At 39.3% G+C, this 25,719-nt stretch overlaps 1 protein-coding gene across 1 annotated transcript in view; it reads right to left on the bottom strand.

Annotated features, from left to right (window-relative positions):
• Positions 1-1,882: 1,882 nt before the first annotated feature.
• LOC110154885 (cadherin-11-like) overlaps positions 1,883-25,719 on the bottom strand; it is a 44,614-nt gene continuing 20,777 nt past the window's right edge. The window contains exons 6-13 of the mRNA XM_055165238.1: positions 23,249-23,505; positions 21,601-21,737; positions 20,288-20,409; positions 8,441-8,558; positions 7,460-7,768; positions 6,744-6,939; positions 5,230-5,698; positions 1,883-2,629 (exon numbers count right to left, since the gene is read on the bottom strand). Coding sequence (XP_055021213.1) covers positions 1,883-2,629; positions 5,230-5,698; positions 6,744-6,939; positions 7,460-7,768; positions 8,441-8,558; positions 20,288-20,409; positions 21,601-21,737; positions 23,249-23,505 — 2,355 coding nt within the window. The remainder of the gene's footprint in view (positions 2,630-5,229; positions 5,699-6,743; positions 6,940-7,459; positions 7,769-8,440; positions 8,559-20,287; positions 20,410-21,600; positions 21,738-23,248; positions 23,506-25,719) is intronic.

Raw genomic sequence — 25,719 nt, 5'->3', positions numbered from 1 at the left:
TCATATCTTGACAGTTTTGGCTACACTCTGCCAACTTCTTCAGATAACCAAAAAATACATATATACATTTATTTATTCATTTCATTCATTTGCCGAAACTGTCGAGGTATAAAACAAACAGATATCTGTACATTAGAATCTTAAGTATGATCAATACAGAAGACCTAATTAACCTAATCAGACTAAAATATATAAATAATATAAATATGGATTATTTGCACAGCCCTAACTTTGAACTTTTTGAGTTGTTTTAAAGGTTTTCTCAAAAAAACACCAAATGTCTGCTTGGATCTACATAGACTTTTACTGTACTTTAACCACAGTGACAATCTGATCATTTCTACCTGTGTGCAAATTGCATAGTGAGCAATGTTCTGCTACTTTTTTTAGTCTCGGCTGGCAGGACTGACTCAACCCGCCTGACGATATGCTAAGGGACAGCTTCTGCATCACACGCACCGTTGTAAACATGTGACCTGGAGCTATATTAGTGACTCAAACTTCACATTTCAGAAGCAGATACCCCTCTCTCTGCTGAATGCACTTCTATTAAAATATCAATATTAAAATGAACAGATGAAGTCAATATTTGATGAAGCCTCTTTTTCCTAGAACAATGCAGCTTTCAGGGCTTAGAATCAATATTTCAGAAAAAGAAAGTTAATTTTTCATAACTTAAGCTTTTGAAAGCCCAAGTGCATTATTAATCTCAGTTACAAGCGGGTGTGAAAAGTGACAGTTTGGATATGCGTTTATTAAACAGAGTGGAGGTGATGGCTGTACAGTGAGCTCTGATTTCAGCACTGGTTTGTCCTGTCACCATGATGCGCTAAAGGTCCATCACTGTCAAAAGCCTACTCCAACACTTCTTATAGCTTATGTTCACATGAAGTCAGAGCATTCTACTGGGTAAATCCTCTGGAAGAATACACAGCATTCTTGTGAGTTTTTACGGTCAAATATCTTCAATACTATCTGTCCTTATGAAATGAAACCAAAACGGACTGACAACAACATTCAACACATGACAACAAAATGACAACAAAAACTGTGAAAGAGTTTTGCAGTGCATCAATCACACAGGAGTGAAAAAATACTGTAAAGTAAGGGTTTAGTAAAAATACTCTTCACATCTTGAAAGAAAAGTTTAAAGGTGCACTATGTAACTTTTCTGTAGGGGGGTTCACTACCTATTTGTCCATACAGAGACGCTGTTGTATTTGCTGAAATGTTCTACAATATGGCATCAAACATGGAGACAAGAAAGTGACGAGACAAGGCCAAGATACATGTCAGATCTAACAAGAGGCGAGTTCAGTCTCAGTAAGAATGCTTTTTTGTTATTTTTAAGCAAAACCCATAATTGAATACATTCAAGAAAGATAAGTTTAATGTCATACTGCGGAACATTCCAGGCAAAGCAATAACAGGTCGTAGGTGTAGGTGCCACCCACCAGAAAAGTTGCATGGTGCACCTTTAAAAAAGTACTCAGGGAACAAGGAACTTAAAGGGGCTAGATATTTGTGCAATTTCTTCGTATATAGTTAAATGAATTCAATTTAACACTATTTTCCGAAATTATATGCTTTTATGCCAAACGTGTTAATTCATTTCGACCCGTTGTCTTGCCTTCGGTTTAAACATATGATTGTAGAAGAAAACCTTTTAACAAGAACAAAGCATCAACCAGAGTGAGTCCATTGATTGAGTGTTAAAATTGTCTCTCAGTTTCCTCCACCCCCTCAATTTGTGCTTCTCCCGTGTTTACAGCGGTCCTGACTGTCACACGGAGCAGAGAGCTGTCTCCTATTCACCGCACAAGTACTATGCCATAGACAACCTCCGCATAATGGGGTGTATTTTTACCACTAGTTTGTCCTTCTAAAAATCTAAAAACCTTGGCGTTTCTTGCTCCTTATGCTCAGTTAGTTTGGCCTCCTCTCCGTTAGTGTTCTCCGATTGTTGTCTCTCCTTCTGCCGCTCTCTGATTATCTCCACCAGCTTCTGAAACTTCTCGTTCAGCTCCTCCATACCACCACCTCCCTCAGTCACCTCCGCCTCTGTATTCCCATTGTCCTTTCCTCCATTGCTTTCCAGTGAACTCAGAGACTCCGCCCTCGAGTCCCGTCCCTCAAATTCGTACGTCTGCAGCGAATCGTACGGTGGCTGGGACAGGTCGAAAGTCACATGGTTAAGTCGCACGTTTAGCAGCTCCTCCATGCGCAGCGGCTGAGGGTTTGCTTGTTTGTTATTGTTTTTGAGTGCGCCTCCAGGTAAGGGCTGTGTGTCCTTGTACATGTTTAACAATGGAACCCTCCCGCTGTACAAACCACTGCTGCTGATGTTAGTCCCATTCACCGCTTTGCTATTTGAATTCAGGGACCCCACGATGCTATATGTGTCTGATTTGAAGTAAGGAACAGTGGGGGTGCCGTTGGAGTAATTTTGCTCTAAAACGGAGGAGATGGAGGAATCGGTGTCGAATTCATCTATAGTGCAGCTGGTGCTGATCTGGGTTTGAGACGAGCCGGGTCTCCCCTCGGGCGCGTTTGTAGAGGACGACTCATTGGGGTCACAGTAGGGCACGCTTGCGATGTTGGGCACTGCAGTCTGCTCTGGCTCTGCGCTCTGGAGGGGAAAACGGAAATACAATCAACAATGTTAAGGCTCCAGGGTATACAGCAAATGATGATTATTATTTTTTGTACTATTTTCAGAGAGTGAGTAATACTACATTACATTTTATTGAGCAATTTAGAGTAGTTTTTGCACATCTGACTTTTACTGTTTAGTTTGAAGTCACAATACTTGGGAAAAAGTTGGTTACTTTTTCAACTACACTTAATTATTTTCAATTCTTTCCTATTATATGCAACATTTTAAGGATTTTCTCAAATTTTTCAATCATATTTTGTTTGAAATTTTTTATCGCTATGGCAACTGTCATAATTTTCATCATCCTGAAACCCATGGATATCTGTGTAATCCCTCAGTCATCCAGATAGGTTTCATCGCAAAAGAAAATTTAATTCTGAAAGAGTTTCTCCCTTCGGATAGATATAAGCCAGCGTCCCACCAGCACTTGACCAGAACTGAAGAAGCCACTTGGATAAGCAGTGAAACGTCTTCACTGTTAAAACTTTTGTCCAGTTCACAGAATTTAATTTCCTTTTGCTATAAACCCATGGAGTAACAAAAGCAAATATGAACTACACTCCTTGTTTTTATCATGTTTGTGTCTACTCTCTGTAAATACCAGAAACAGCACATTATTAATGTTTGATTACATTAATGCATAAATAATAAATTAGGTTTTAACCACAGTTAATACACCAGCTCCGTCTCTTACTCTCTGGCTATACTCTCTGCAAACCAACAGAATAAATGCTCACATAATTATTCACCAACATACATAGGAATTACATTTATAGTTGTGTGCGGGCAGAGAGGTTGAGCACAGAATGATGTCACCATTTTGTCATCATGCTTTGACATCCAGAGGGCAGGATGTTGTGTTTTTGCATGTTTATGAGTCCGTGTGCTGGAGGGTGGTAAATACCAGATTAGCTGACATATGGCTGCCTGCACTGTGGGTGTAAATAAACGCTTCATAATTAAAAATATGTTTCAAAAATCAAGACATGTGCTTGGTTTAAGTTAGGACTGAACCAGTAATTATGAGAGAAAGACATACATGTGGTGACTACACTAATGGGCAGTATGTTGGCACTGAGTTACTGGAAACAGTTTGCAAGACAAATGTATGCAAATTAAAACAACAAAACTGCTTTATGGGTCATGGCATATACTATAATGGCCGTAATGAAAAGCTGAGGAAACATTTTGTGGGGTGGTACATGGAGTGAAATGAAATTGCTGTAACTGGACCCACAACGGTGCTTAAATCAAGATCTCACTGTGTTGTGTGGGCTGTGTTTCACTGAGCTGCCCTAAAGTGATGTTAATTTCATTTCACTCAAAGCCATAAAAGCAATTTATAAGTCAATATGTGGTGGTTTATTTTCCTTTTGCACACATATGGTCTTTGGATGATTCAATTCCATGTTCAGTGGAACAATGGCACTTTATAGCTTTTAATCCAAAGTGAGAAAAATCAACTAGCCAGGTATCACGAAATTCATGTTTTTTCTGTTCACAAAAAAATTCTATAGATGGTCAATATAGAGGTGGAAAATATATCAAGGTAATTATATTGTTGTTGTTGTTGTTTTATATATATATATATATATAAGCAAAATTTCCTATTTACTACTGTGAATTCATATTTTGGGAATAACCTGAACATTAACCTAGGCATGTGATGGAAATGTATATTGTGAAAAGATTTCTCTCATCTGTCTTTGTGTAAATTAATGTGGTTTCTACCTGTGACCTTCTGATTGTTTATCAACAAAAACTCCTAAATCACTTAATTTTAAAGTGACTTGGCTTTTTTGTCTTTAACCTTTTTCCCATCCACCTTTCTCCTTACATTTTCTATTTGACATCTTTGTTGCCTTTTAGGCCTATGCAATTTGTGCTTGACAAATGGGCAAATTATTGTATTAGCGCCCTGTGCTGTTAGTATGGCCGAAAGCTGGTAGTCCGGACCGTTGTGGACAGATTGTCAGTCCATCCCTGAGCACAAGTCTGTGAAACAAAAGTCACTCTGCGTTTATGTATGTAATTTGTATTTCTGTATAAATACTCAGAGCTGGGGGAGATGTAGGGGGGGTGACTGGAGAGAGGATACTCAGGAAAGGCTGTTGGTCTCTGACCAGGGCAGGCCTAGGCCCTGTCCATATCTGCTGTAACAAGAATAAACCTTTGTCCGTATTCCAAAAACTGGCCTTCGCAAATGGATTAATTATTTTTCATCAAGAGATACGTCATTTTTTTCCACAAGGCACATCAGCTGTCAGGTGCACTTATGTTATTATCACCGACTCCAAATGTAGCCTTAATATTTGAGTTGAATTTCCAGGAGATAGAGGTCAGATTTATAAAGAGAGGCAAAAGTTAGTCCCAATTATTGACTCTTTGAAACCATTTTCATGTTCATATTTCCACGAGATAGAAAAATGTCAGGAAAACAGCAATTTTCTCCAATTACTCCAATTTGAATCAAGCAAATAAGAAAACCCATCATAGATAATCACAGGCAGGTCAGCACATTAGCTCCAGGACGTAGTAATAAATCAATGAATGCTGTATTTTAGCAGTCTGACCTTAACCTGCTCCTTCTCTTCATTCTTCCTGTCCTCAGTGGTCTTCCCCTCACTGCCCTCTTGGCAGCCTTTGTTCTGGCTCTGCTCCATGGCGTGCTCTGTTTCATAAATAGTGGAGCTTATCTGAGGAGCGCGCAGCAGCGTCTCAAAGGTGCTGTGGTTCGGGATCACCAGTGAATTCCGGAGATGTCCAGCGGTGGTCATCCCAGTGGTTATCCCAGAGGTGAGTCCCGTAGTGAGTCCTGTAGTGAGCCCTGGGCTGAAGTGGGACAGCTGTAGCCCAGACTCAAGTGGTCCTACTGGGGGGTAATCGCGGAGCACGGGCAGGTTGTGGGGCAGAGTCTGGAGGCCATAGCAAAGACGTCCATAGAGTGGAGCGGACCCAGGCCTCTGTGCGTCTGGGATGGGGCGAGGGGCACGACTCCAGCTGTACGTCCTGGCTCTAGGCGCTGTGGTCTGGGTGTACCATCTGTGCCATGAAGATAAATGCCACAAACAGCATGCAAGAGTAAGTCATTAAAGAATATGAATGTGGCAGAATATCAAGTTGTTTTATTTAGCTTTCAAAATGTGACTATTTATACAGTTTACATTACAGTAATTAAAAGTCCTGTATTACACAAAATTGACTCTTGTGAGTATTAAGCCAAGTCATAAAGTTCTTACCTGATGAAAAACATAGGATTTGTGTTTTGTTTCATTCACACATATTTAAGTAACTCTTTATTATTAGTCTGTCTGCATCTCCAAAGCTCAAAATGCTCTGTTGTTCAGTAGATATTAACAATTCCAGGGCTGAAATTATCAAAATAATTTAAGTGAAAGTGTATGGTTCCTGTATTAACACATGACAATAGGAGGTGGAACAGAGTGTTTTCTGTTTGAGAGAAGAACTCAGTCTAAATATGCAGGCTTTGTGTCTTAAACATGTGTGAATGAAACAAAACAAAACTCCAGGTAAGTTTCTGATAAGGAAATAACATTAGATTAGAAAATCTGCATAATACAGGGCCTTTAAAGGACAGGGTTAGATACATTTTCCCTTTTTCTGTTCATGTTTTTAAGCATATTTTGGGGAAATTTGAGTGTGGATGAGCCACGTAAAAGTGTACAGCGTGGCACTTGCTGAATTCCCCCCTAATGCTGTCATAAGATAAGATAGAGTGTTGGTAGATCTGGAGAGGGTGACTCCCTAAATATGCTTCCTTACTCAAATAAATGAAGCAAAACACACCTCCGAGTATGACTGATGAGAGAATACAAGTATTACTATGGCCATAATGGTCTGTGCTTTTTAACCATCATTTTGGATACTTGTCACTTGGCTCAGAAGACACAAACCAGCCTTCACACTTAATACCTGATCAATCTTTCCTCGTGACAAGTTTTGGGAAACTGAACACCCCATTTCCTTGATTCAAACACAATTACTCTGATTACACTCCAGTGAAGTCCTGAGGAGTCTAAATTAAAACATGGCTACAAGCTGTAAAAAAAAGTCACTAGTCACTCACATGTTCCGGTTGTTGTTCTGAATGTGCTGTATCCGGTGCATGCTTTGTAGAGCTGTAATGTCGAAGGCGGCGGTGTCAGCCTCTCCTCCCCCCTCGTCGTCATAGGAGATGATGTTTTCTCTGACATCATCGTCCTCGAAGGGAGAGTGGGAGTCCCCCTTCTGATGGCGCAGGGACACAGACAGGGCACACACCACTGGGGGAAGCGGCACGGGGGCACAAGAGGTTTAAAGATAAGACATGACAACGCACATCAGTGTCAACTTCAAAAACGAACATGTATTTATAGTAGGGCTCGAGACTAGAATAAACTATGAGATAATGTACACTTAGTATTCAGATGCAGGCAACAATGTGCCCATGATTTTGAAATGGACTTTGGAAATCACTTTATATTGGATAATTCTACCGGCATAGTCATTCCTATCGAACAGTTTTTATGATTCAAGATTACTGTTCCCAGTCACAACATTTAGAGCTGAAGCTGAAATTAAATGCCATCAAGAATTAATGCAATTTTCTTTTCTGTCTTACACGGGGGCAAGGTCTTTTTAAATGTTATTAGAGATAATGGAAAATTCATCATTAGTCAGATTCAAGGGTCATGGCTGTACAACTTCTGACACTGCTGTGTAACGTCTGACTGTGTATTTAACTAGCCATCACATTTACTGTACAAACATTTCAAAGTTAAATTGGTTTAGTTATGCACATACCAAGTAGAGTGGTGACACATGCCAGCATGGCCAGCAGGGTGACCAAACTGAATATAAGCGAGGGAGAAGCCGACGGGACGGGCAGACACACCATGTGCCTCTCCCACCTCCTGTCCCTCTGGCGCCCCCTGTCTTCAGTCTGCATGCCCCCTCGCAGGCACGGGCAAATGGTCACAGTGACGGTGCCAGTGTTAGTTAGGCCGGATGCCCCATCACGCAGCACCACTGGCACATACATGGCGAGCGAGGCCGAGGAGAAGCCGGGCAGAGGCTCCAGGGCCGACTGCAGCACTAGACTAGCTGTCACACCTGATCACACGCCAGAAACATAACATTAAACACAGGCCAGCCGCAAAATGACAAAGTGACATTTCTGGCTGGAGTCAAGCATGACAAAGACAGAGACAAAATCAAATGCACTGAACTGTTGCCAGTCTTTTATTTGTTTATAGATTCTAATGTGGCTTTACTAGGCCAAGGAGAATCAAAGAGAAGTGGATAGAAGAGTCAAAAATTATCCTTATAAGTAGTGATCCAAATATTGTAATTATTAAAGTAGAACTAATCAACATGTAAATACAATCTGTTTAGGTCCTCCAATGATGCAATCAGATCATAAAAGCTGAACCTGAATCAAATGGTTTTGTTATTAAAAAACATAATTGCATATAATAATCCAGACTCTACTGACCGACTGGCCTTTCATGCAATAGTGCACAATTGTTCAAATGAAATTCAAAACACAGCCTTGGATGAAGGCATTGTTGTTCTAACATGAATAATTTCTTCCTTGATCCATAACTGAACTTTTCCTGAAAACCTTTTTGTGTTATTTTGCAAACAGATATGAAAGAATGTCACGCCCCATTACAGCACACACACAAACACATTAAACTTTACAGTCCATGAACAAAATGGTGGTGACATTTCATCTTTGGTGTCAAATAAAAAATATTGAAAATAAATGGGATGTGGTGCTACCTCCAGACTCTTTGATGGAGAGGTTGAGAGCAGAACTGGACTCTGGGGGGATGCTGAAGTGAATAGGAATGTCCTGGCCTCCTTGGTCCTTGTCGATGGCCCGCACAACTTGGACCACCTGAATATAATGACAGCACAAACATTTTGTCATAACTGCATTAGCAGAAGTAGACTTATCCAAGTTATATATCCACATCAAAGCAGTGCTATTTCAAAATGCATGCTGGTTCACATTTGCACTTCCATTTATGTTTGTGGAAACAGCACATTTTCTTTTCTTCTTAGAGCAGAGGAGCATTGAAGAAAATGTTCTCTACTTGGGCTTTCACTCAATTGATTCACAGCTCTTCCACAAACTACGTGATCAAAAAGTCCATGCTGTACCAAAGAATAGTCTCTTTTATTTACTTGTATGAGTGCAAAAACAACAAGTAACCAGCTGTGTTGAAACCTTACTTGACACAATATGTACTAAGGTGTTTTATATGATCACTTCAGTACTCAGAGACTAATTGAATGTTGATCACATTAAACCACTCTGTACAGTCTGTCTCCTCATTAATGCACTCTATAAAGCCTGCTAAATAAAGTAAGCGCTAAAAGCTATTATGTGTAGAAGACAAAGTGAAGGGCAGCACTCACATATCTATATCTGCATATATTTGAGGGATATTGCCAAAAAACACCCCATTTGTATGTATGAAAAATAACAGATAGCCAATAAGTAGTCATGCATTCTTTAAAAGTACAGCTAATGTGAATAATGTATCACAGTGATCACAGTTTACTGCCATCAAGCTGTTTTATCAGACTAGGGTCATGACCAGCCAGTTTGTAACCATCAATATAAACTTAAAATTGCTAATTGATTAATGGCTCACTTAAGCACATTTCTACTTCCACGGGCACTCAAAACACATTACATTAAGTATCCAGTCGCCCAGGCAGGCACTCAAAAAACACAAATCCATCAATACAACCACTGGAGGCAGAGTGGATGAAGTGTTTTGCCCAAGGATTAAAACCTGATTTAACTAGCAGCCTGAGGTTATAAAAACACCCATTGCCTTCCATTATAAAATCATATCTCTTCTGTCTGTGATATTAGACACATACAAGTATCTACCCCTCGATCCGCATGATTGATCTGGTGACCTAAATAGGCAGAGGACACACACTCCCAGAGGAAAAACAAAATGCTCTGACCGATGACAGTGCAAATCAAAGGAACTACATGTTTCACCACATATTTTTTTAAAGGTGTACAATAGTATCAACCAGCCTGTTCTAATGTACTATTATCTGACTATGCTCACACGCAAAAACATAATATAGTCCCAAAAATAACCAAAATAGCAACAAGAATCATCTATCTGCTCGCTCCTAACTACAGCAGAGGTGTTAAAGCCACAAAACATATTGTACAAATGATAAAATAACACAAGATCATACTCTACTTTCTACATTTCAATTCCACTGCAGACAACAAAACATGATTCAAACACGATTCAAACACATTCCTATTCCCACAGCCACCTAGGCCTGACACAATAACCCGAGAACAGATTTAAACCACAAAAATTATTCTAAATCTATCACAATATTGTTAAAAAAACATGAGATGCAAAAAATAAATAGCAGAATGAAACACTTTAGTACTTAGTTTGTGTCTATAATGAGTCATAGCCAAAAAAAAGTGCCCACAATGTTCCAGCAGTGCAAAGAATCTGTGCACACCATAATTATTATACACTGAATGATAAGTAGATATAGTAATTATCATGACAGGCCTACAGTCACCAAATAAATGTAAATCCTTGGATTATGTCACCTGTATGCTGTTAAGTTATTTTAAATGTAGTGTAAAATCAATAAAACTAACTAATACAGATTGATCTACATGTTTTTTTCATGGCCGATGCAGGTACAGATGGTTCCAAAGCTGATTTTGATTATTTCCCACAAATTCTGCTATTTAAATTTACAACAAACTTGCCCACAGCAACTTTGTTTATTCAAAAACCTTTAAGAGAGCTGTGTAGTCGAGTTTTATGCAGTTTCCTCTTCACACTAAAGTGTTAAAATAAAGCTTTATTTGTACTTTTTAGGCAGCAGGTTGGGCAAAACTAAATATTGGCTTGTGCTGGAGATTTAAGTCCAAGTCCAAGTCCAGATATCATCCAGATATATATGCCAACTGATATATTGGTCTGTCACTACTAACCACATAACAGCAGCATAAACTGAACTTGAACCAGCAGCTTTTAGATAATGCTATATTGTACCAACCGAGTCTGTACAAAACCTATTCTTCCATTACTTCTTTGTGTTCTGTGTGTCTTGTGCCCAGGTGAAACTTCTAATAACATTTTGGGCAGATGAAAGGCGGTGCATTGATTGAAACAGCAGATGTATTTGGGAGCAGACCTGTCCCGGAGCGCTGGAGTCACACACAGAGGTGGAGTACTGCCGGTCCAGCTCTGGAGCGTTGTCATTCTGGTCCAGGGTTTCTATGGCGACCACAACCCGCGACACCAGATTGGGATTGTCTGGAAGAAAAAGAGAAAAACATCAGACAAAAGTAGAGGCTCCAGTGTTGTTATATTACTTTGGAAACAGATTGTCTTTACTCAAGAGTAAACTTTTTGAGTACTGCTTGTGATAAAATACAAGTGATGTCAACTAAAAAAATATTGTATCTTCGGATTACATTCTACACTGGATTTCAGATGGCATCAAAATGTAACATTTATAGTGGACAGAGGGTATATCGCTAGGGAGACAAGCAGGTTACAGCACTACACTACATTACAAAACAGATCTGTGGAGAGTCGCCCATATTCATAGCAGGAAATATATTTTTGAGCAATAGAAACACCAGTAATGAATAAATGCTTTATGGCACTGGTCCCCAACCCTGGGCCATGGACTGGTACCGGGCCATGGGTCGTTTGGCACTGGGCTGCAAAAGGGACAGTCCCTTCTCCTGTACGTCGTGCAGGCCACACCTCTAAACCAGAACTAAAACCAGGATTAAACCAGAACTAAAATCAGGATTAAACCAGGTCTAAACCAGGTCTATACAAGGTCTAAACCAGGTCTAAAACAGGTCTAAAACAGGGCCTAAACCAGGTCTAAAACAGAGTCTAAAACAGGGTCTAAAACAGGTCTAAAACAGGACTAAAACAGGTCTAAAACCAGGTCTAAACCAGGACTAAACAGGACTTAAACAGTAATTTAACCAAGACTTAACCATGCTGTGTGGACAACGCACCCCCCCTCCAAGCCCCGCTCAAAAGAGGTTGGGGACCACTGGTTCAAGGAAATGTTTAAAGTTTAAATACACCTTTAAATGCAGGTAAAATGAATAATGTTAATATATATTTCTATCAGATTAAACAAGTAGAATCTGAAAAAGCCCATTAACGGAAAAAGTGGATAAAAGTCTAAGCTTGTCTAGAGTGCATCCCGCCCAAGACCCAAAGTCAACTCTCTCCAATCCTCCACAATCCAAAAAGGTGAAAAACATTGACAAAGACGAATAGCTCCTCAGTAAATCATTCAAATAGAAAACCCCAGCCCCTTAAATTAAAGTGAAAGCCGAATCTCCATCGCTCCAAACTGCAGACACCTCTCCCTGTGAAATATATGAGTGTGTTCAAACTGTGTAGCCTGTTTAGCCCCGGGGCGGGCGGGCTGGTGGTGGGTCGGTGGGTCGGCGGGGCGCGGGACATACCCCTCTGAGTGGCGATGACTGTGATGTTGTGCCATTGCTCCTGCTCGCGGTCCAGCTCCATCACGGTGCTGATGGAGCCGCTGTCGGAGGCGATTCGGAACACAGCCTCGGGGTCCGTCTGCGGGTCGATGGAGAACCTAGAGAGCGCGCAACAATAAAGGATGGATGGATGAGGAGGGGCGGCGGAGAGAAGAGACGGAGAAAGTTCGATTTAGGAGAATATTCGTCTATTATAATGACGCCATACTGAGCTATAGAAAATCACCTGCGAGTGTGAAATTTCCATATTATTTTGGCAGAATGAGTCCCTAAATTTAAATCAGCTAAAAGAAAATATAACAAAACTTAGGAGCACTATGTAACTTTTATATTGGAGGGTACATCACCTGCTTGTTTCCATGGACGTATTTTGCCAGGAATGTCCTACAGTATGGCATTAAATTTATCTCCATGGAGACAAACAGGTCAATTTATAGGTCTTATTATGAAAATGTGTTAAAATAATACAGTTCAAATTACTCTCTCTACAATCTTTTGTCGCCAGTAGAATTATTAATGTATATGGGGTATGGGTGTTAAATAAGGCTAAAAATCATAGCTGCTACTTAATAGACATACAGTAAGTTAGTGGAAATAACATTTTTGAAGTCTTGAGAAGGAACAGACTGAAAATGCAAGATTACTCAAACATGCAAGTGAAGCAAAATTAAAATGAAATAAAAAATTTAAGCAGTTGAAGTATGAAAATACAAAAACCCTCCTGGACTGGTCTTGACTGGTCTAGGTTTAATATAGCAAAGTCAAATCTAGCGCAAATTTTAATTCCACTTTTGTCAGCACAAATAATTAAACTGACCCCTGACCTCCATCTAAAATAATGACATCATTACCAGAGGTGGGGACTTGCAAGTCGTGACTGGGACTGAAGTCAGACTTGAGTCACTATTTTCAGGACCTGAGACTTAATAATAATACATAACACTTATATAGAGCTTTTCAAGATACCCAAAGACGCTTTACATGGGAAAACAAACAACAACAAACAAGAGAAAAGGACAGTTAATGAAAGTTTTTTTTAAAGAGATGGGTTTTCAGGGCTTTTTTAAACATGGGGAGTGTGGACTTGACTTGATAAAACAGACAGACTTGGGACTTGACTTGGACTTGAATGTCAATGACTTGGGTAATATACAGTACAATACAGTAAAACAGAAGGAACTACAGAAAACTACATGACAAAATAACTGTTATTTAGCACTTTTAAATCTTAATTATTTCTCTTCTGACTGTAATGATTCACACTAACACCTTTTCAAGACATTTAAAAAGAAAAAATAGCATTTCTACAACTCTTAAATAAATACTCATATATAAATATACCATGACTTTTTAAGTACAATTTAGTTTAAAATTCATATAATTAACAAAAATCTAAGCTATATTTGGTACTTTGGTTTAATGACTTGAAGCTCAAAGCAGATGACTTGGACTTAACATGGACTTATGGGCCAGTGACTCGAGACTCAACTTGGACTTGCTCATATTTGACATGGGACTTGACTCGGCCTTGAGGTCAAAGACTTGAGACTTACTTGAAACTCGCAAAACAACAACTTGGTCCCACCTCCGATCATTACGAAAACGGCACCCACCTGATATTATTACTCTGGCCCGTATCAGGGTCCACGGCGAACACCCCGCCCACAGAGCAGACAGGGGGGCAATTCTCGGACACGTCCAGGTGGTAGCGCGTCTGGGAGAACTTGGGGGGTTCATCTGCGTTCAGGACCATCACCCGGACCGTAGCCTGGTCTTTAAACGGGCCTTTCTTCAGGAAACGAGGATCCACCACCGGGTTGGCAACTTCCACCGAGAACGTGTAGGAATTTCTCGTTTCATAATCCAGCAGCTATTGAGGAAAAGAATAAAGGAGAAAGAATCTGCAGGCTGTGCTTTTTGAAGCCTTTCATACATGATTAATGCAGACAGTAAGGGCTGTATACGGCGCTCTTATACTTCTGATAGTTCACGCTTTGGAGCCCGCGCAGCCCCCCAGACACATTTCTATCATCTCACTTACAATTATGAATTCATTTATTTTGTTCTCTGCATTAAATTTTCTTTGTGACCTCGGATAAAACAGAAAAAATATATGTGCTCAAGTCAAAGTACTGCAGTAATTTGATCAAAATGAAGTATTCATTATACGTGTTATTTGCGTACTATGTAATTTTTTGGTTGGGGGTCTGTCACCTGCTTGTTTCTATGGATATGTCATTGCACTGCCGGGAATGTTCCACAGTATGACATTAAAAAGCTCTACATTATATAGATTAAATTACAGAGTTTTTTTTAGTTCAAAAATTCCTAGAAAAACAGGCCTTCTGACTGTGAGTGGGGTTGCCGCTCCACAGATGTGACCTGTAACTTGGTCTGGTTTTGTCTCCCTGAAGATAACAAGATTTTGGTCCAGACAAAGCAATAATATCACCATTTGACAGACCAGAAAAGTCTCGCAGTGCACCTTAAAGTCATATTAAACATGTACCTAACAAAGCAGTACGTATAGCCTAGAAAGACAAAAATATACTTATAAATTACTATTAAAGTATCTGGTTACTTTATATTAATGCCCTGAAGCAATGGCCTCCTTTCTTTCATCTCACACGACGAAGTTAATTTGTTCAAAATTTTTTTCATTCCACAATAATTATCTCTGAATTCCCAAAGCTGCAAAAAACCCTTAAAAGTAAAACAACTCATTTATATTAGTTCTCCTTTGCCTGACCTAATCACTTCAAATTGGCTACGTTTTTTGTCACCGGCTGCTGATTACCATAGTCCATTGTTAGTCATTAATTGCCCATTAGAGAGCCCTGGGATTTCAACCTGTCAGTGGCGTTTGAGGTGCGTACATAAGAGAGGAAATGACTAAATTAATTAATGTGGCAGAACAAAGGGATCTGATGGCAAAAATGGGTACAGCATTTTTCTCATTATTTTTTTAAATGTTTCAAGTTGCTACACGCTGCTACAAGAAAACTCAGGCACAGAACAACAGTAAAACAACAAACAACGATTTATCTTTGGGAAGGTTGACCATTTTCTCGTTTTTTGTTTTCATCTACCTATCCTTGTGAGTCGAACCTGCTTTACTGCTCCTTGATATAAGTACAAGTACAAAACTTGCTGTTCTGTTTTCACCGAAATGCTACCCACTCATTATAATCTCTTATTTCACACAGTTAGCATCACTACTTCTTGTCCAAGTGTTTATCTATGGCTTTTTTGCTAAATCACGTGAAAATCAATAAATAATTCAAGATAAGGCATTAGACCAAGTGGATCTGATTGACAACTTGTTAAAAAGTACACAAATATAATGAATACTTAAGCAGAGGATACTTCTGTCTTCAGTTTTGATGCATAATAAATATTACAACAACACCACAAACTAGGGTGACCAAAATTTCAAAATAAAAAACTGGGACATCCTCATTTTTTTGGTGGTTGGTAATAATATAATTGTGAAATGAGTGCGTAATTAAGGAAAATTGTTAGTCAGTATAGTCATATTTTCATTGTGTTTTGGCCATTTTTAAGCAACTTTTCTGTATTTTACCTTAGCAAATGACAATTTATGGCTCTTTACTGTTAGCAGGTATCAAATTGGTCAAAAATAGGCACACCAGGGACATTTCTTGTATAAATCTGGGACAAATCACTGGTTTTTGTATAAATCTGCTGGGACAGGGGGCACAGGGCTCAAAGCTGGGACTATCTTGAGTAAATAGGAACATTTGGTCACCCTACCACAAACTATTAAATACAAATACAAAAGTATTTTACACATAAAAACAATTAGTCTAGACTTTACTTAATTAGAATTGTATAGGTTATTCATTTTACATTTTAATAAAAGTGAGTGTTTTACTGGCTTTGGGACACAGTGAGCTAGATCGCATGCTCCTGTGCACAAAGCCAATTTAAAATATAGCCAATCATGTTTCCACCAAGTATGGGTCAAAATCACCAAAAATTTTAGGGTTGGACAAAACTGGACTACCCACTGATCACCCTGCCACCATATGAATGAATCAGTACACGCTGGAGCCTAAAGTCCAATCAACGTCTTAGAATTTGTCAGAAAATCACCACCATAATTTTGTCTGATGCCAGCTCCTCATCTCTCACCTTGTTCAGCACATTCAAAGCTGCAGGGACGAAGCCAGAAAACCCACATGCAACTCCATTAGTATAAATTATAATGCAGTTGTTCAGAATCAAACCCACAACCACTTATGCTGAAGTAGTTTGAACCTTATTCTACATTCTTTAACCCCCCTGGACAAAAATGTACGTCTCAATATCGTTTTTCGTAGCTCAATGAACAATATATATCTCAATATCTTTTCTCCACTATAAAAGTATTTCTCAAACTCTGCTACTCAGCTTCTCGTTTTGCAGCAGGATCCCCAGAGGAAGTGGAGGGAGGCAGAGCAAACAGAGATGGGGAAACTAGGCAGAGCAGCGGTGCAAATCAAGTATTTAACTCAACATAAAATCTAAATTTTGAAGTCTTTTTAATCATGAACCGATCATAAGATGAAGTAAAGGAGGGGTACACAACCGAAAATAAGACTTAAGCTTTCATTGCCTTGCTACCTTTTCGGTTCAATAAGTTTTATTATATATCAATCTTTCGCCCAAACCAAATGAACATGATTTATGAAATTAATGTAACAAAAAATATACCTATGAACAAATAAATAATGAGAGAAAATAAAATAAATATGTAACTTAAATCTATCATACCTATCTAGTCACGTTACATTCTTAATTATACATTAGATTGATATAGTTATTTGTATAACGATGTTGTCAATCTCCTATCTGGGAGTTAATTTTTTTTGGTGGGGTCCGTCTCTGCCTTTTTTCCTGATAAGCGATTACGTAATCCACTACGTCCCTGCAGATTGTTCACGATCACATAGTTATTCTGAACCGTAATTGACACCATACACAGCGCGACGAAATATTCTTTATCTTTTGCAACAATTTTTGTATGGGACAAGACTTCTTACCCAGCTGATTAGTGGGTGAGCGTTACTGTAGAACACATATCCAAATATCTCTGACGTGAGATACATATGTTCAGGGAGCTAGTGAGGACCCGTACGATCTCCAGAAAGTACCTTCAATACCTTTTAATGTGGTACATATTGTAGGTCGTGGGCTAACAAACAAAACTGTTAATATGCTACTTTTTCCTTTTAAAATACCTTGACAAGACTTAATCTCTCTTATGTCTCTCTTTTTTAATTTTAATCTTCATGATTATTTATGTTTTTTTTGTTTTTATTATGATTTTAATGTATTTCTTATTCTGTAAAGCACTTTGAATTACTTTGTGTACGAATTGTGCTGTAAAATAAACTTGCCTTGCCTAATCGAAGCTAAACTTTTAAAGTGCTTAAAACTTGTAGTCTTCTTGTAATCTGAAGAAAATGGAGCAAAAAGGATCGTGGTCTATGTCTTTTTTTAGCTGCTGCTGCACCATAACTCTTCATTTAAGCAAAGACACTTGTAATTTGATATATTGTGATGGTCCACGATGTTATTGTGAGAAGAACTTTGACGATACAAAATCACCATATTTCGGTTATTGTTACATCCTCCTCGTTATTCTAAATATGCAGGTACATTTCCACACTTATTGTCACTTTGCAGTATAAGTAGAAGTATAATTGAACATAAAGGTACTCGTACACACACACTTCGTCAGTATTTCTCCTCTTCCTCACGAGGACATGTGTATATTTAGTGCACGAGTTGACTTCCTCTTGCATCATTTCAGGAGCCGTGATTGGACGAGAGCTCCGTCAGCACAAACCAAACCTTTTCCCCCCAAACCTGCTCTAACCACCCACTTTCTCTGGTTCTAATTAAAGCTGCACTGTGTAACTTTTCTGGGAGACCGTCTGCCGCCTGCTCCGTCTTGAGTATTGCTTTGTCTTCGTGTCATCACCAGGTCAGGTTACAGGTCAGATCTGCGGAGAGGCGACCCGCTTAAGGGCAATGAGCAATGAAAACACATGGAATCAAATCAAAGCAAGACGGATCATTTAAAGCCATACTGTGGAATATTCCAGGCAAAGCAATGACATCTCCATGGAAACAAAGAGGTGGTGCTCATTCCACTAGAAGTTGCAATTTTATTACTATTATTATGATTATTACTAATAAACATTATGTTTTAATTTGCATTTTTACTCTTTCACAACATCAAGATCCAAACTTGTGTAACTGTGTAACTTTTGGATCTGTCACCTGCTTGTCGCTATAGATACGTCATTGCTCTGCCTGGAATGTTCCACAGTGTGACATTAAAACAACTCTACTTTACGTTTATTCAGTTACAGGTGGTTTTATAGCTGAAAAACTTGAAAAACAGACATTCTGACTGTAAGCGGGGTCGCCTCTCCACAAATCTGACCCGTAACTTGGTCTGGTTTGGTCTCCATGAAGACAGAAAGGTTTAATCCTCACGCTCTCTTCGGGGTCACATTGACCCGAAGAATTTTTTTCCCCCTCTCTTGGGGCGGGTCAATCAGAACCCAAAATGTATTTTCAAATAAATTCTCGCCAGGCAAGAAAATACATTTTTGGGTCTGATTGACCCGCCCCAAGAAAGCAGGAAGGAAAAATAAAATTCTTCAGGTCAACGTGACCCTGAGGAGAGCATGAGGGTTTAAAGCCATACTGTGTCACATGACATAAGTCCAAGTCAAGTCCAAGTCGTCTGCTTTGAGCTTCAAGTCATTTCAAGTGTTAAACTGTACTTAAAAAATCATGGTATATTTATATATGAGTACTTGTATAAGAGTTGTAGAAATGCTAATATTTTCTTTTTTAAATGTCTTGACAAGATCTTAGTGTGAATCATTACGGTCAGAATAGAAAGAATTCAGACTTAAAACTGCTTCATAACAGTTATTTTGTCTTGAAGGATCATGTTTTCTGTAGTTTCCTCTGTATTGTACTGTATATTACTGTAGTACATTTGAGAATACTACATCACAGTACTTCAGTTACAAAAAGTAAAAAACAGAAGTTTCCAGTTTGTTCCTGTAAAATTGATCACGTGTGTATGAACTGTAAAGAGAAAAGTATTTACTAAAAACACTTTTTTATTTTTTTTAATGAGAAGCATCAAGTCTGAGTCAAGTCCCAAGTCACTGACCTTCAAGTCCAAGTCGAGCCCCAAGTTCATTTTATCAAGTCAAGTCTCAAGTCCTAAAAATAGTGACTCAAGTCTGACTCGAGTCCAAGTCCCGACCTCTGCAAAGCAATAACACGTCCATCTTCTCAAAAACAGACCTGGACTTGTGTTTTGTTTCATTCACATGTTCGATTAACTCTTTATTATTATTATGAGTCTGTTTACATCTCCGAATCTCAAAATGCTCTGTTCCACCTTGTGATGTCATGTAGTGGTATCAGAGATCGGTCTCAAATGATCGTAGTGAAGGTGTACGGCGACATCACGAGGCAAATTCTAGTTCAAACCGGCGAGTTAAGTGCTTCAACACGCGAATATCTGACAAGCACGATGTAAACGAACACAAAGGCGCACGTAGAAGAGGTTATGTGTACGTTTCTGCTTCTGCGAGGAGGTGGAGGGGGTATCGAGGGGAGGTGGGGGTGTGGAGGCTCAGATCTCCTCCTCGTCTTGATGTTTTCTCGTTGCGGCGTCGGAATCTGCGGACGGCGCGCTGCGGTTTTGACAAGGCCGCGGCTAATTAGAGCGACGATGGCTATAGAACCTGTCCGATCATATGGAGCGAGGAGGAGGTGTGGAGGTGGAGGAGGGTCTAATGGAGAAACAAAGCAGGTATTTGTGTACTTGTACTTGTACTTGAAGTGNCTGAACTTGAACCAGCAGCTTTTAGATAATGCTATATTGTACCAACCGAGTCTGTACAAAACCTATTCTTCCATTACTTCTTTGTGTTCTGTGTGTCTTGTGCCCAGGTGAAACTTCTAATAACATTTTGGGCAGATGAAAGGCGGTGCATTGATTGAAACAGCAGATGTATTTGGGAGCAGACCTGTCCCGGAGCGCTGGAGTCACACACAGAGGTGGAGTACTGCCGGTCCAGCTCTGGAGCGTTGTCATTCTGGTCCAGGGTTTCTATGGCGACCACAACCCGCGACACCAGATTGGGATTGTCTGGAAGAAAAAGAGAAAAACATCAGACAAAAGTAGAGGCTCCAGTGTTGTTATATTACTTTGGAAACAGATTGTCTTTACTCAAGAGTAAACTTTTTGAGTACTGCTTGTGATAAAATACAAGTGATGTCAACTAAAAAAATATTGTATCTTCGGATTACATTCTACACTGGATTTCAGATGGCATCAAAATGTAACATTTATAGTGGACAGAGGGTATATCGCTAGGGAGACAAGCAGGTTACAGCACTACACTACATTACAAAACAGATCTGTGGAGAGTCGCCCATATTCATAGCAGGAAATATATTTTTGAGCAATAGAAACACCAGTAATGAATAAATGCTTTATGGCACTGGTCCCCAACCCTGGGCCATGGACTGGTACCGGGCCATGGGTCGTTTGGCACTGGGCTGCAAAAGGGACAGTCCCTTCTCCTGTACGTCGTGCAGGCCACACCTCTAAACCAGAACTAAAACCAGGATTAAACCAGAACTAAAATCAGGATTAAACCAGGTCTAAACCAGGTCTATACAAGGTCTAAACCAGGTCTAAAACAGGTCTAAAACAGGGCCTAAACCAGGTCTAAAAACAGAGTCTAAAACAGGGTCTAAAACAGGTCTAAAACAGGACTAAAACAGGTCTAAAACCAGGTCTAAACCAGGACTAAAACAGGACTTAAACAGTAATTTAACCAAGACTTAACCATGCTGTGTGGACAACGCACCCCCCCTCCAAGCCCCACTCAAAAGAGGTTGGGGACCACTGGTTCATGGAAATGTTTAAAGTTTAAATACACCTTTAAATGCAGGTAAAATGAATAATGTTAATATATATTTCTATCAGATTAAACAAGTAGAATCTGAAAAAGCCCATTAACGGAAAAGTGGATAAAAGTCTAAGCTTGTCTAGAGTGCATCCCGCCCAAGACCCAAAGTCAACTCTCTCCAATCCTCCACAATCCAAAAAGGTGAAAAACATTGACAAAGACGAATAGCTCCTCAGTAAATCATTCAAATAGAAAACCCCAGCCCCTTAAATTAAAGTGAAAGCCGAATCTCCATCGCTCCAAACTGCAGACACCTCTCCCTGTGAAATATATGAGTGTGTTCAAACTGTGTAGCCTGTTTAGCCCCGGGGCGGTTGGCGGGCTGGTGGTGGGTCGGTGGGTCGGCGGGGCGCGGGACATACCCCTCTGAGTGGCGATGACTGTGATGTTGTGCCATTGCTCCTGCTCGCGGTCCAGCTCCATCACGGTGCTGATGGAGCCGCTGTCGGAGGCGATTCGGAACACAGCCTCGGGGTCCGTCTGCGGGTCGATGGAGAACCTAGAGAGCGCGCAACAATAAAGGATGGATGGATGAGGAGGGGCGGCGGAGAGAAGAGACGGAGAAAGTTCGATTTAGGAGAATATTCGTCTATTATAATGACGCCATACTGAGCTATGGAAAATCACCTGCGAGTGTGAAATTTCCATATTATTTTGGCAGAATGAGTCCTAAATTTAAATCAGCTAAAAGAAAATATAACAAAACTTAGGAGCACTATGTAACTTTTATATTGGAGGGTACATCACCTGCTTGTTTCCATGGACGTATTTTGCCAGGAATGTCCTACAGTATGGCATTAAATTTATCTCCATGGAGACAAACAGGTCAATTTATAGGTCTTATTATGAAAATGTGTTAAAATAATACAGTTCAAATTACTCTCTCTACAATCTTTTGTCGCCAGTAGAATTATTAATGGGGTATGGGGTGTTTAAATAAGGCTAAAAATCATAGCTGCTACTTAATAGACATACAGTAAGTTAGTGGAAATAACATTTTTGAAGTCTTGAGAAGGAACAGACTGAAAATGCAAGATTACTCAAACATGCAAGTGAAGCAAAATTAAAATGAAATAAAAAATTTAAGCAGTTGAAGTATGAAAATACAAAAACCCTCCTGGACTGGTCTTGACTGGTCTAGGTTTAATATAGCAAAGTCAAATCTAGCGCAAATTTTAATTCCACTTTTGTCAGCACAAATAATTAAACTGACCCCTGACCTCCATCTAAAATAATGACATCATTACCAGAGGTGGGGACTTGCAAGTCGTGACTGGGACTGAAGTCAGACTTGAGTCACTATTTTCAGGACCTGAGACTTAATAATAATACATAACACTTATACAGAGCTTTTCAAGATACCCAAAGACGCTTTACATGGGAAAACAAACAACAACAAACAAGAGAAAAGGACAGTTAATGAAAGTTTTTTTTAAAGAGATGGGTTTTCAGGGCTTTTTTTAAACATGGGGAGTGTGGACTTGACTTGATAAAACAGACAGACTTGGGACTTGACTTGGACTTGAATGTCAATGACTTGGGTAATATACAGTACAATACAGTAAAACAGAAGGAACTACAGAAAACTACATGACAAAATAACTGTTATTTAGCACTTTTAAATCTTAATTATTTCTCTTCTGACTGTAATGATTCACACTAACACCTTTTCAAGACATTTAAAAAGAAAAAATAGCATTTCTACAACTCTTAAATAAATACTCATATATAAATATACCATGACTTTTTAAGTACAATTTAGTTTAAAATTCATATAATTAACAAAAATCTAAGCTATATTTGGTACTTTGGTTTAATGACTTGAAGCTCAAAGCAGATGACTTGGACTTAACATGGACTTATGGGCCAGTGACTCGAGACTCAACTTGGACTTGCTCATATTTGACATGGGACTTGACTCGGCCTTGAGGTCAAAGACTTGAGACTTACTTGAAACTCGCAAAACAACAACTTGGTCCCACCTCCGATCATTACGAAAACGGCACCCACCTGATATTATTACTCTGGCCCGTATCAGGGTCCACGGCGAACACCCGCCCCACAGAGCAGACAGGGGGGCAATTCTCGGACACGTCCAGGTGGTAGCGCGTCTGGGAGAACTTGGGGGGTTCATCTGCGTTCAGGACCATCACCCGGACCGTAGCCTGGTCTTTAAACGGGCCTTTCTTCAGGAAACGAGGATCCACCACCGGGTTGGCAACTTCCACCGAGAACGTGTAGGAATTTCTCGTTTCATAATCCAGCAGCTATTGAGGAAAAGAATAAAGGAGAAAGAATCTGCAGGCTGTGCTTTTTGAAGCCTTTCATACATGATTAATGCAGACAGTAAGGGCTGTATACGGCGCTCTTATACTTCTGATAGTTCACGCTTTGGAGCCCGCGCAGCCCCCCAGACACATTTCTATCATCTCACTTACAATTATGAATTCATTTATTTTGTTCTCTGCATTAAATTTTCTTTGTGACCTCGGATAAAAACAGAAAAAAAATATATGTGCTCAAGTCAAAGTACTGCAGTAATTTGATCAAAATGAAGTATTCATTATACGTGTTATTTGCGTACTATGTAATTTTTTGGTTGGGGGTCTGTCACCTGCTTGTTTCTATGGATATGTCATTGCACTGCCGGGAATGTTCCACAGTATGACATTAAAAAAGCTCTACATTATATAGATTAAATTACAGAGTTTTTTTTAGTTCAAAAATTCCTAGAAAAACAGGCCTTCTGACTGTGAGTGGGGTTGCCGCTCCACAGATGTGACCTGTAACTTGGTCTGGTTTTGTCTCCCTGAAGATAACAAGATTTTGGTCCAGACAAAGCAATAATATCACCATTTGACAGACCAGAAAAGTCTCGCAGTGCACCTTAAAGTCATATTAAACATGTACCTAACAAAGCAGTACGTATAGCCTAGAAAGACAAAAATATACTTATAAATTACTATTAAAGTATCTGGTTACTTTATATTAATGCCCTGAAGCAATGGCCTCCTTTCTTTCATCTCACACGACGAAGTTAATTTGTTCAAAATTTTTTTCATTCCACAATAATTATCTCTGAATTCCCAAAGCTGCAAAAAACCCTTAAAAGTAAAACAACTCATTTATATTAGTTCTCCTTTGCCTGACCTAATCACTTCAAATTGGCTACGTTTTTTGTCACCGGCTGCTGATTACCATAGTCCATTGTTAGTCATTAATTGCCCATTAGAGAGCCCTGGGATTTCAACCTGTCAGTGGCGTTTGAGGTGCGTACATAAGAGAGGAAATGACTAAATTAATTAATGTGGCAGAACAAAGGGATCTGATGGCAAAAATGGGTACAGCATTTTTCTCATTATTTTTTTAAATGTTTCAAGTTGCTACACGCTGCTACAAGAAAACTCAGGCACAGAACAACAGTAAAACAACAAACAACGATTTATCTTTGGGGAGGTTGACCATTTTCTCGTTTTTTGTTTTCATCTACCTATCCTTGTGAGTCGAACCTGCTTTACTGCTCCTTGATATAAGTACAAGTACAAAACTTGCTGTTCTGTTTTCACCGAAATGCTACCCACTCATTATAATCTCTTATTTCACACAGTTAGCATCACTACTTCTTGTCCAAGTGTTTATCTATGGCTTTTTTGCTAAATCACGTGAAAATCAATAAATAATTCAAGATAAGGCATTAGACCAAGTGGATCTGATTGACAACTTGTTAAAAAGTACACAAATATAATGAATACTTAAGCAGAGGACACTTCTGTCTTCAGTTTTGATGCATAATAAATATTACAACAACACCACAAACTAGGGTGACCAAAATTTCAAAATAAAAAACTGGGACATCCTCATTTTTTTTGGTGGTTGGTAATAATATAATTGTGAAATGAGTGCGTAATTAAGGAAAATTGTTAGTCAGTATAGTCATATTTTCATTGTGTTTTGGCCATTTTTAAGCAACTTTTCTGTATTTTACCTTAGCAAATGACAATTTATGGCTCTTTACTGTTAGCAGGTATCAAATTGGTCAAAAATAGGCACACCAGGGACATTTCTTGTATAAATCTGGGACAAATCACTGGTTTTTGTATAAATCTGCTGGGACAGGGGGCACAGGGCTCAAAGCTGGGACTATCTTGAGTAAATAGGAACATTTGGTCACCCTACCACAAACTATTAAATACAAATACAAAAGTATTTTACACATAAAAACAATTAGTCTAGACTTTACTTAATTAGAATTGTATAGGTTATTCATTTTACATTTTAATAAAAGTGAGTGTTTTACTGGCTTTGGGACACAGTGAGCTAGATCGCATGCTCCTGTGCACAAAGCCAATTTAAAATATAGCCAATCATGTTTCCACCAAGTATGGGTCAAAATCACCAAAAATTTTAGGGTTGGACAAAACTGGACTACCCACTGATCACCCTGCCACCATATGAATGAATCAGTACACGCTGGAGCCTAA

This window comes from Boleophthalmus pectinirostris, unplaced genomic scaffold, assembly GCF_026225935.1.
Source record: "Boleophthalmus pectinirostris isolate CB_2022bp ecotype Guang Dong unplaced genomic scaffold, ASM2622593v1 HiC_scaffold_7, whole genome shotgun sequence".
NCBI lineage: Eukaryota > Metazoa > Chordata > Actinopteri > Gobiiformes > Gobiidae > Boleophthalmus > Boleophthalmus pectinirostris.
The sequence above is the reverse complement of the archived record's forward strand: the minus strand, read 5'-3'. Positions and strand labels throughout refer to the sequence as shown.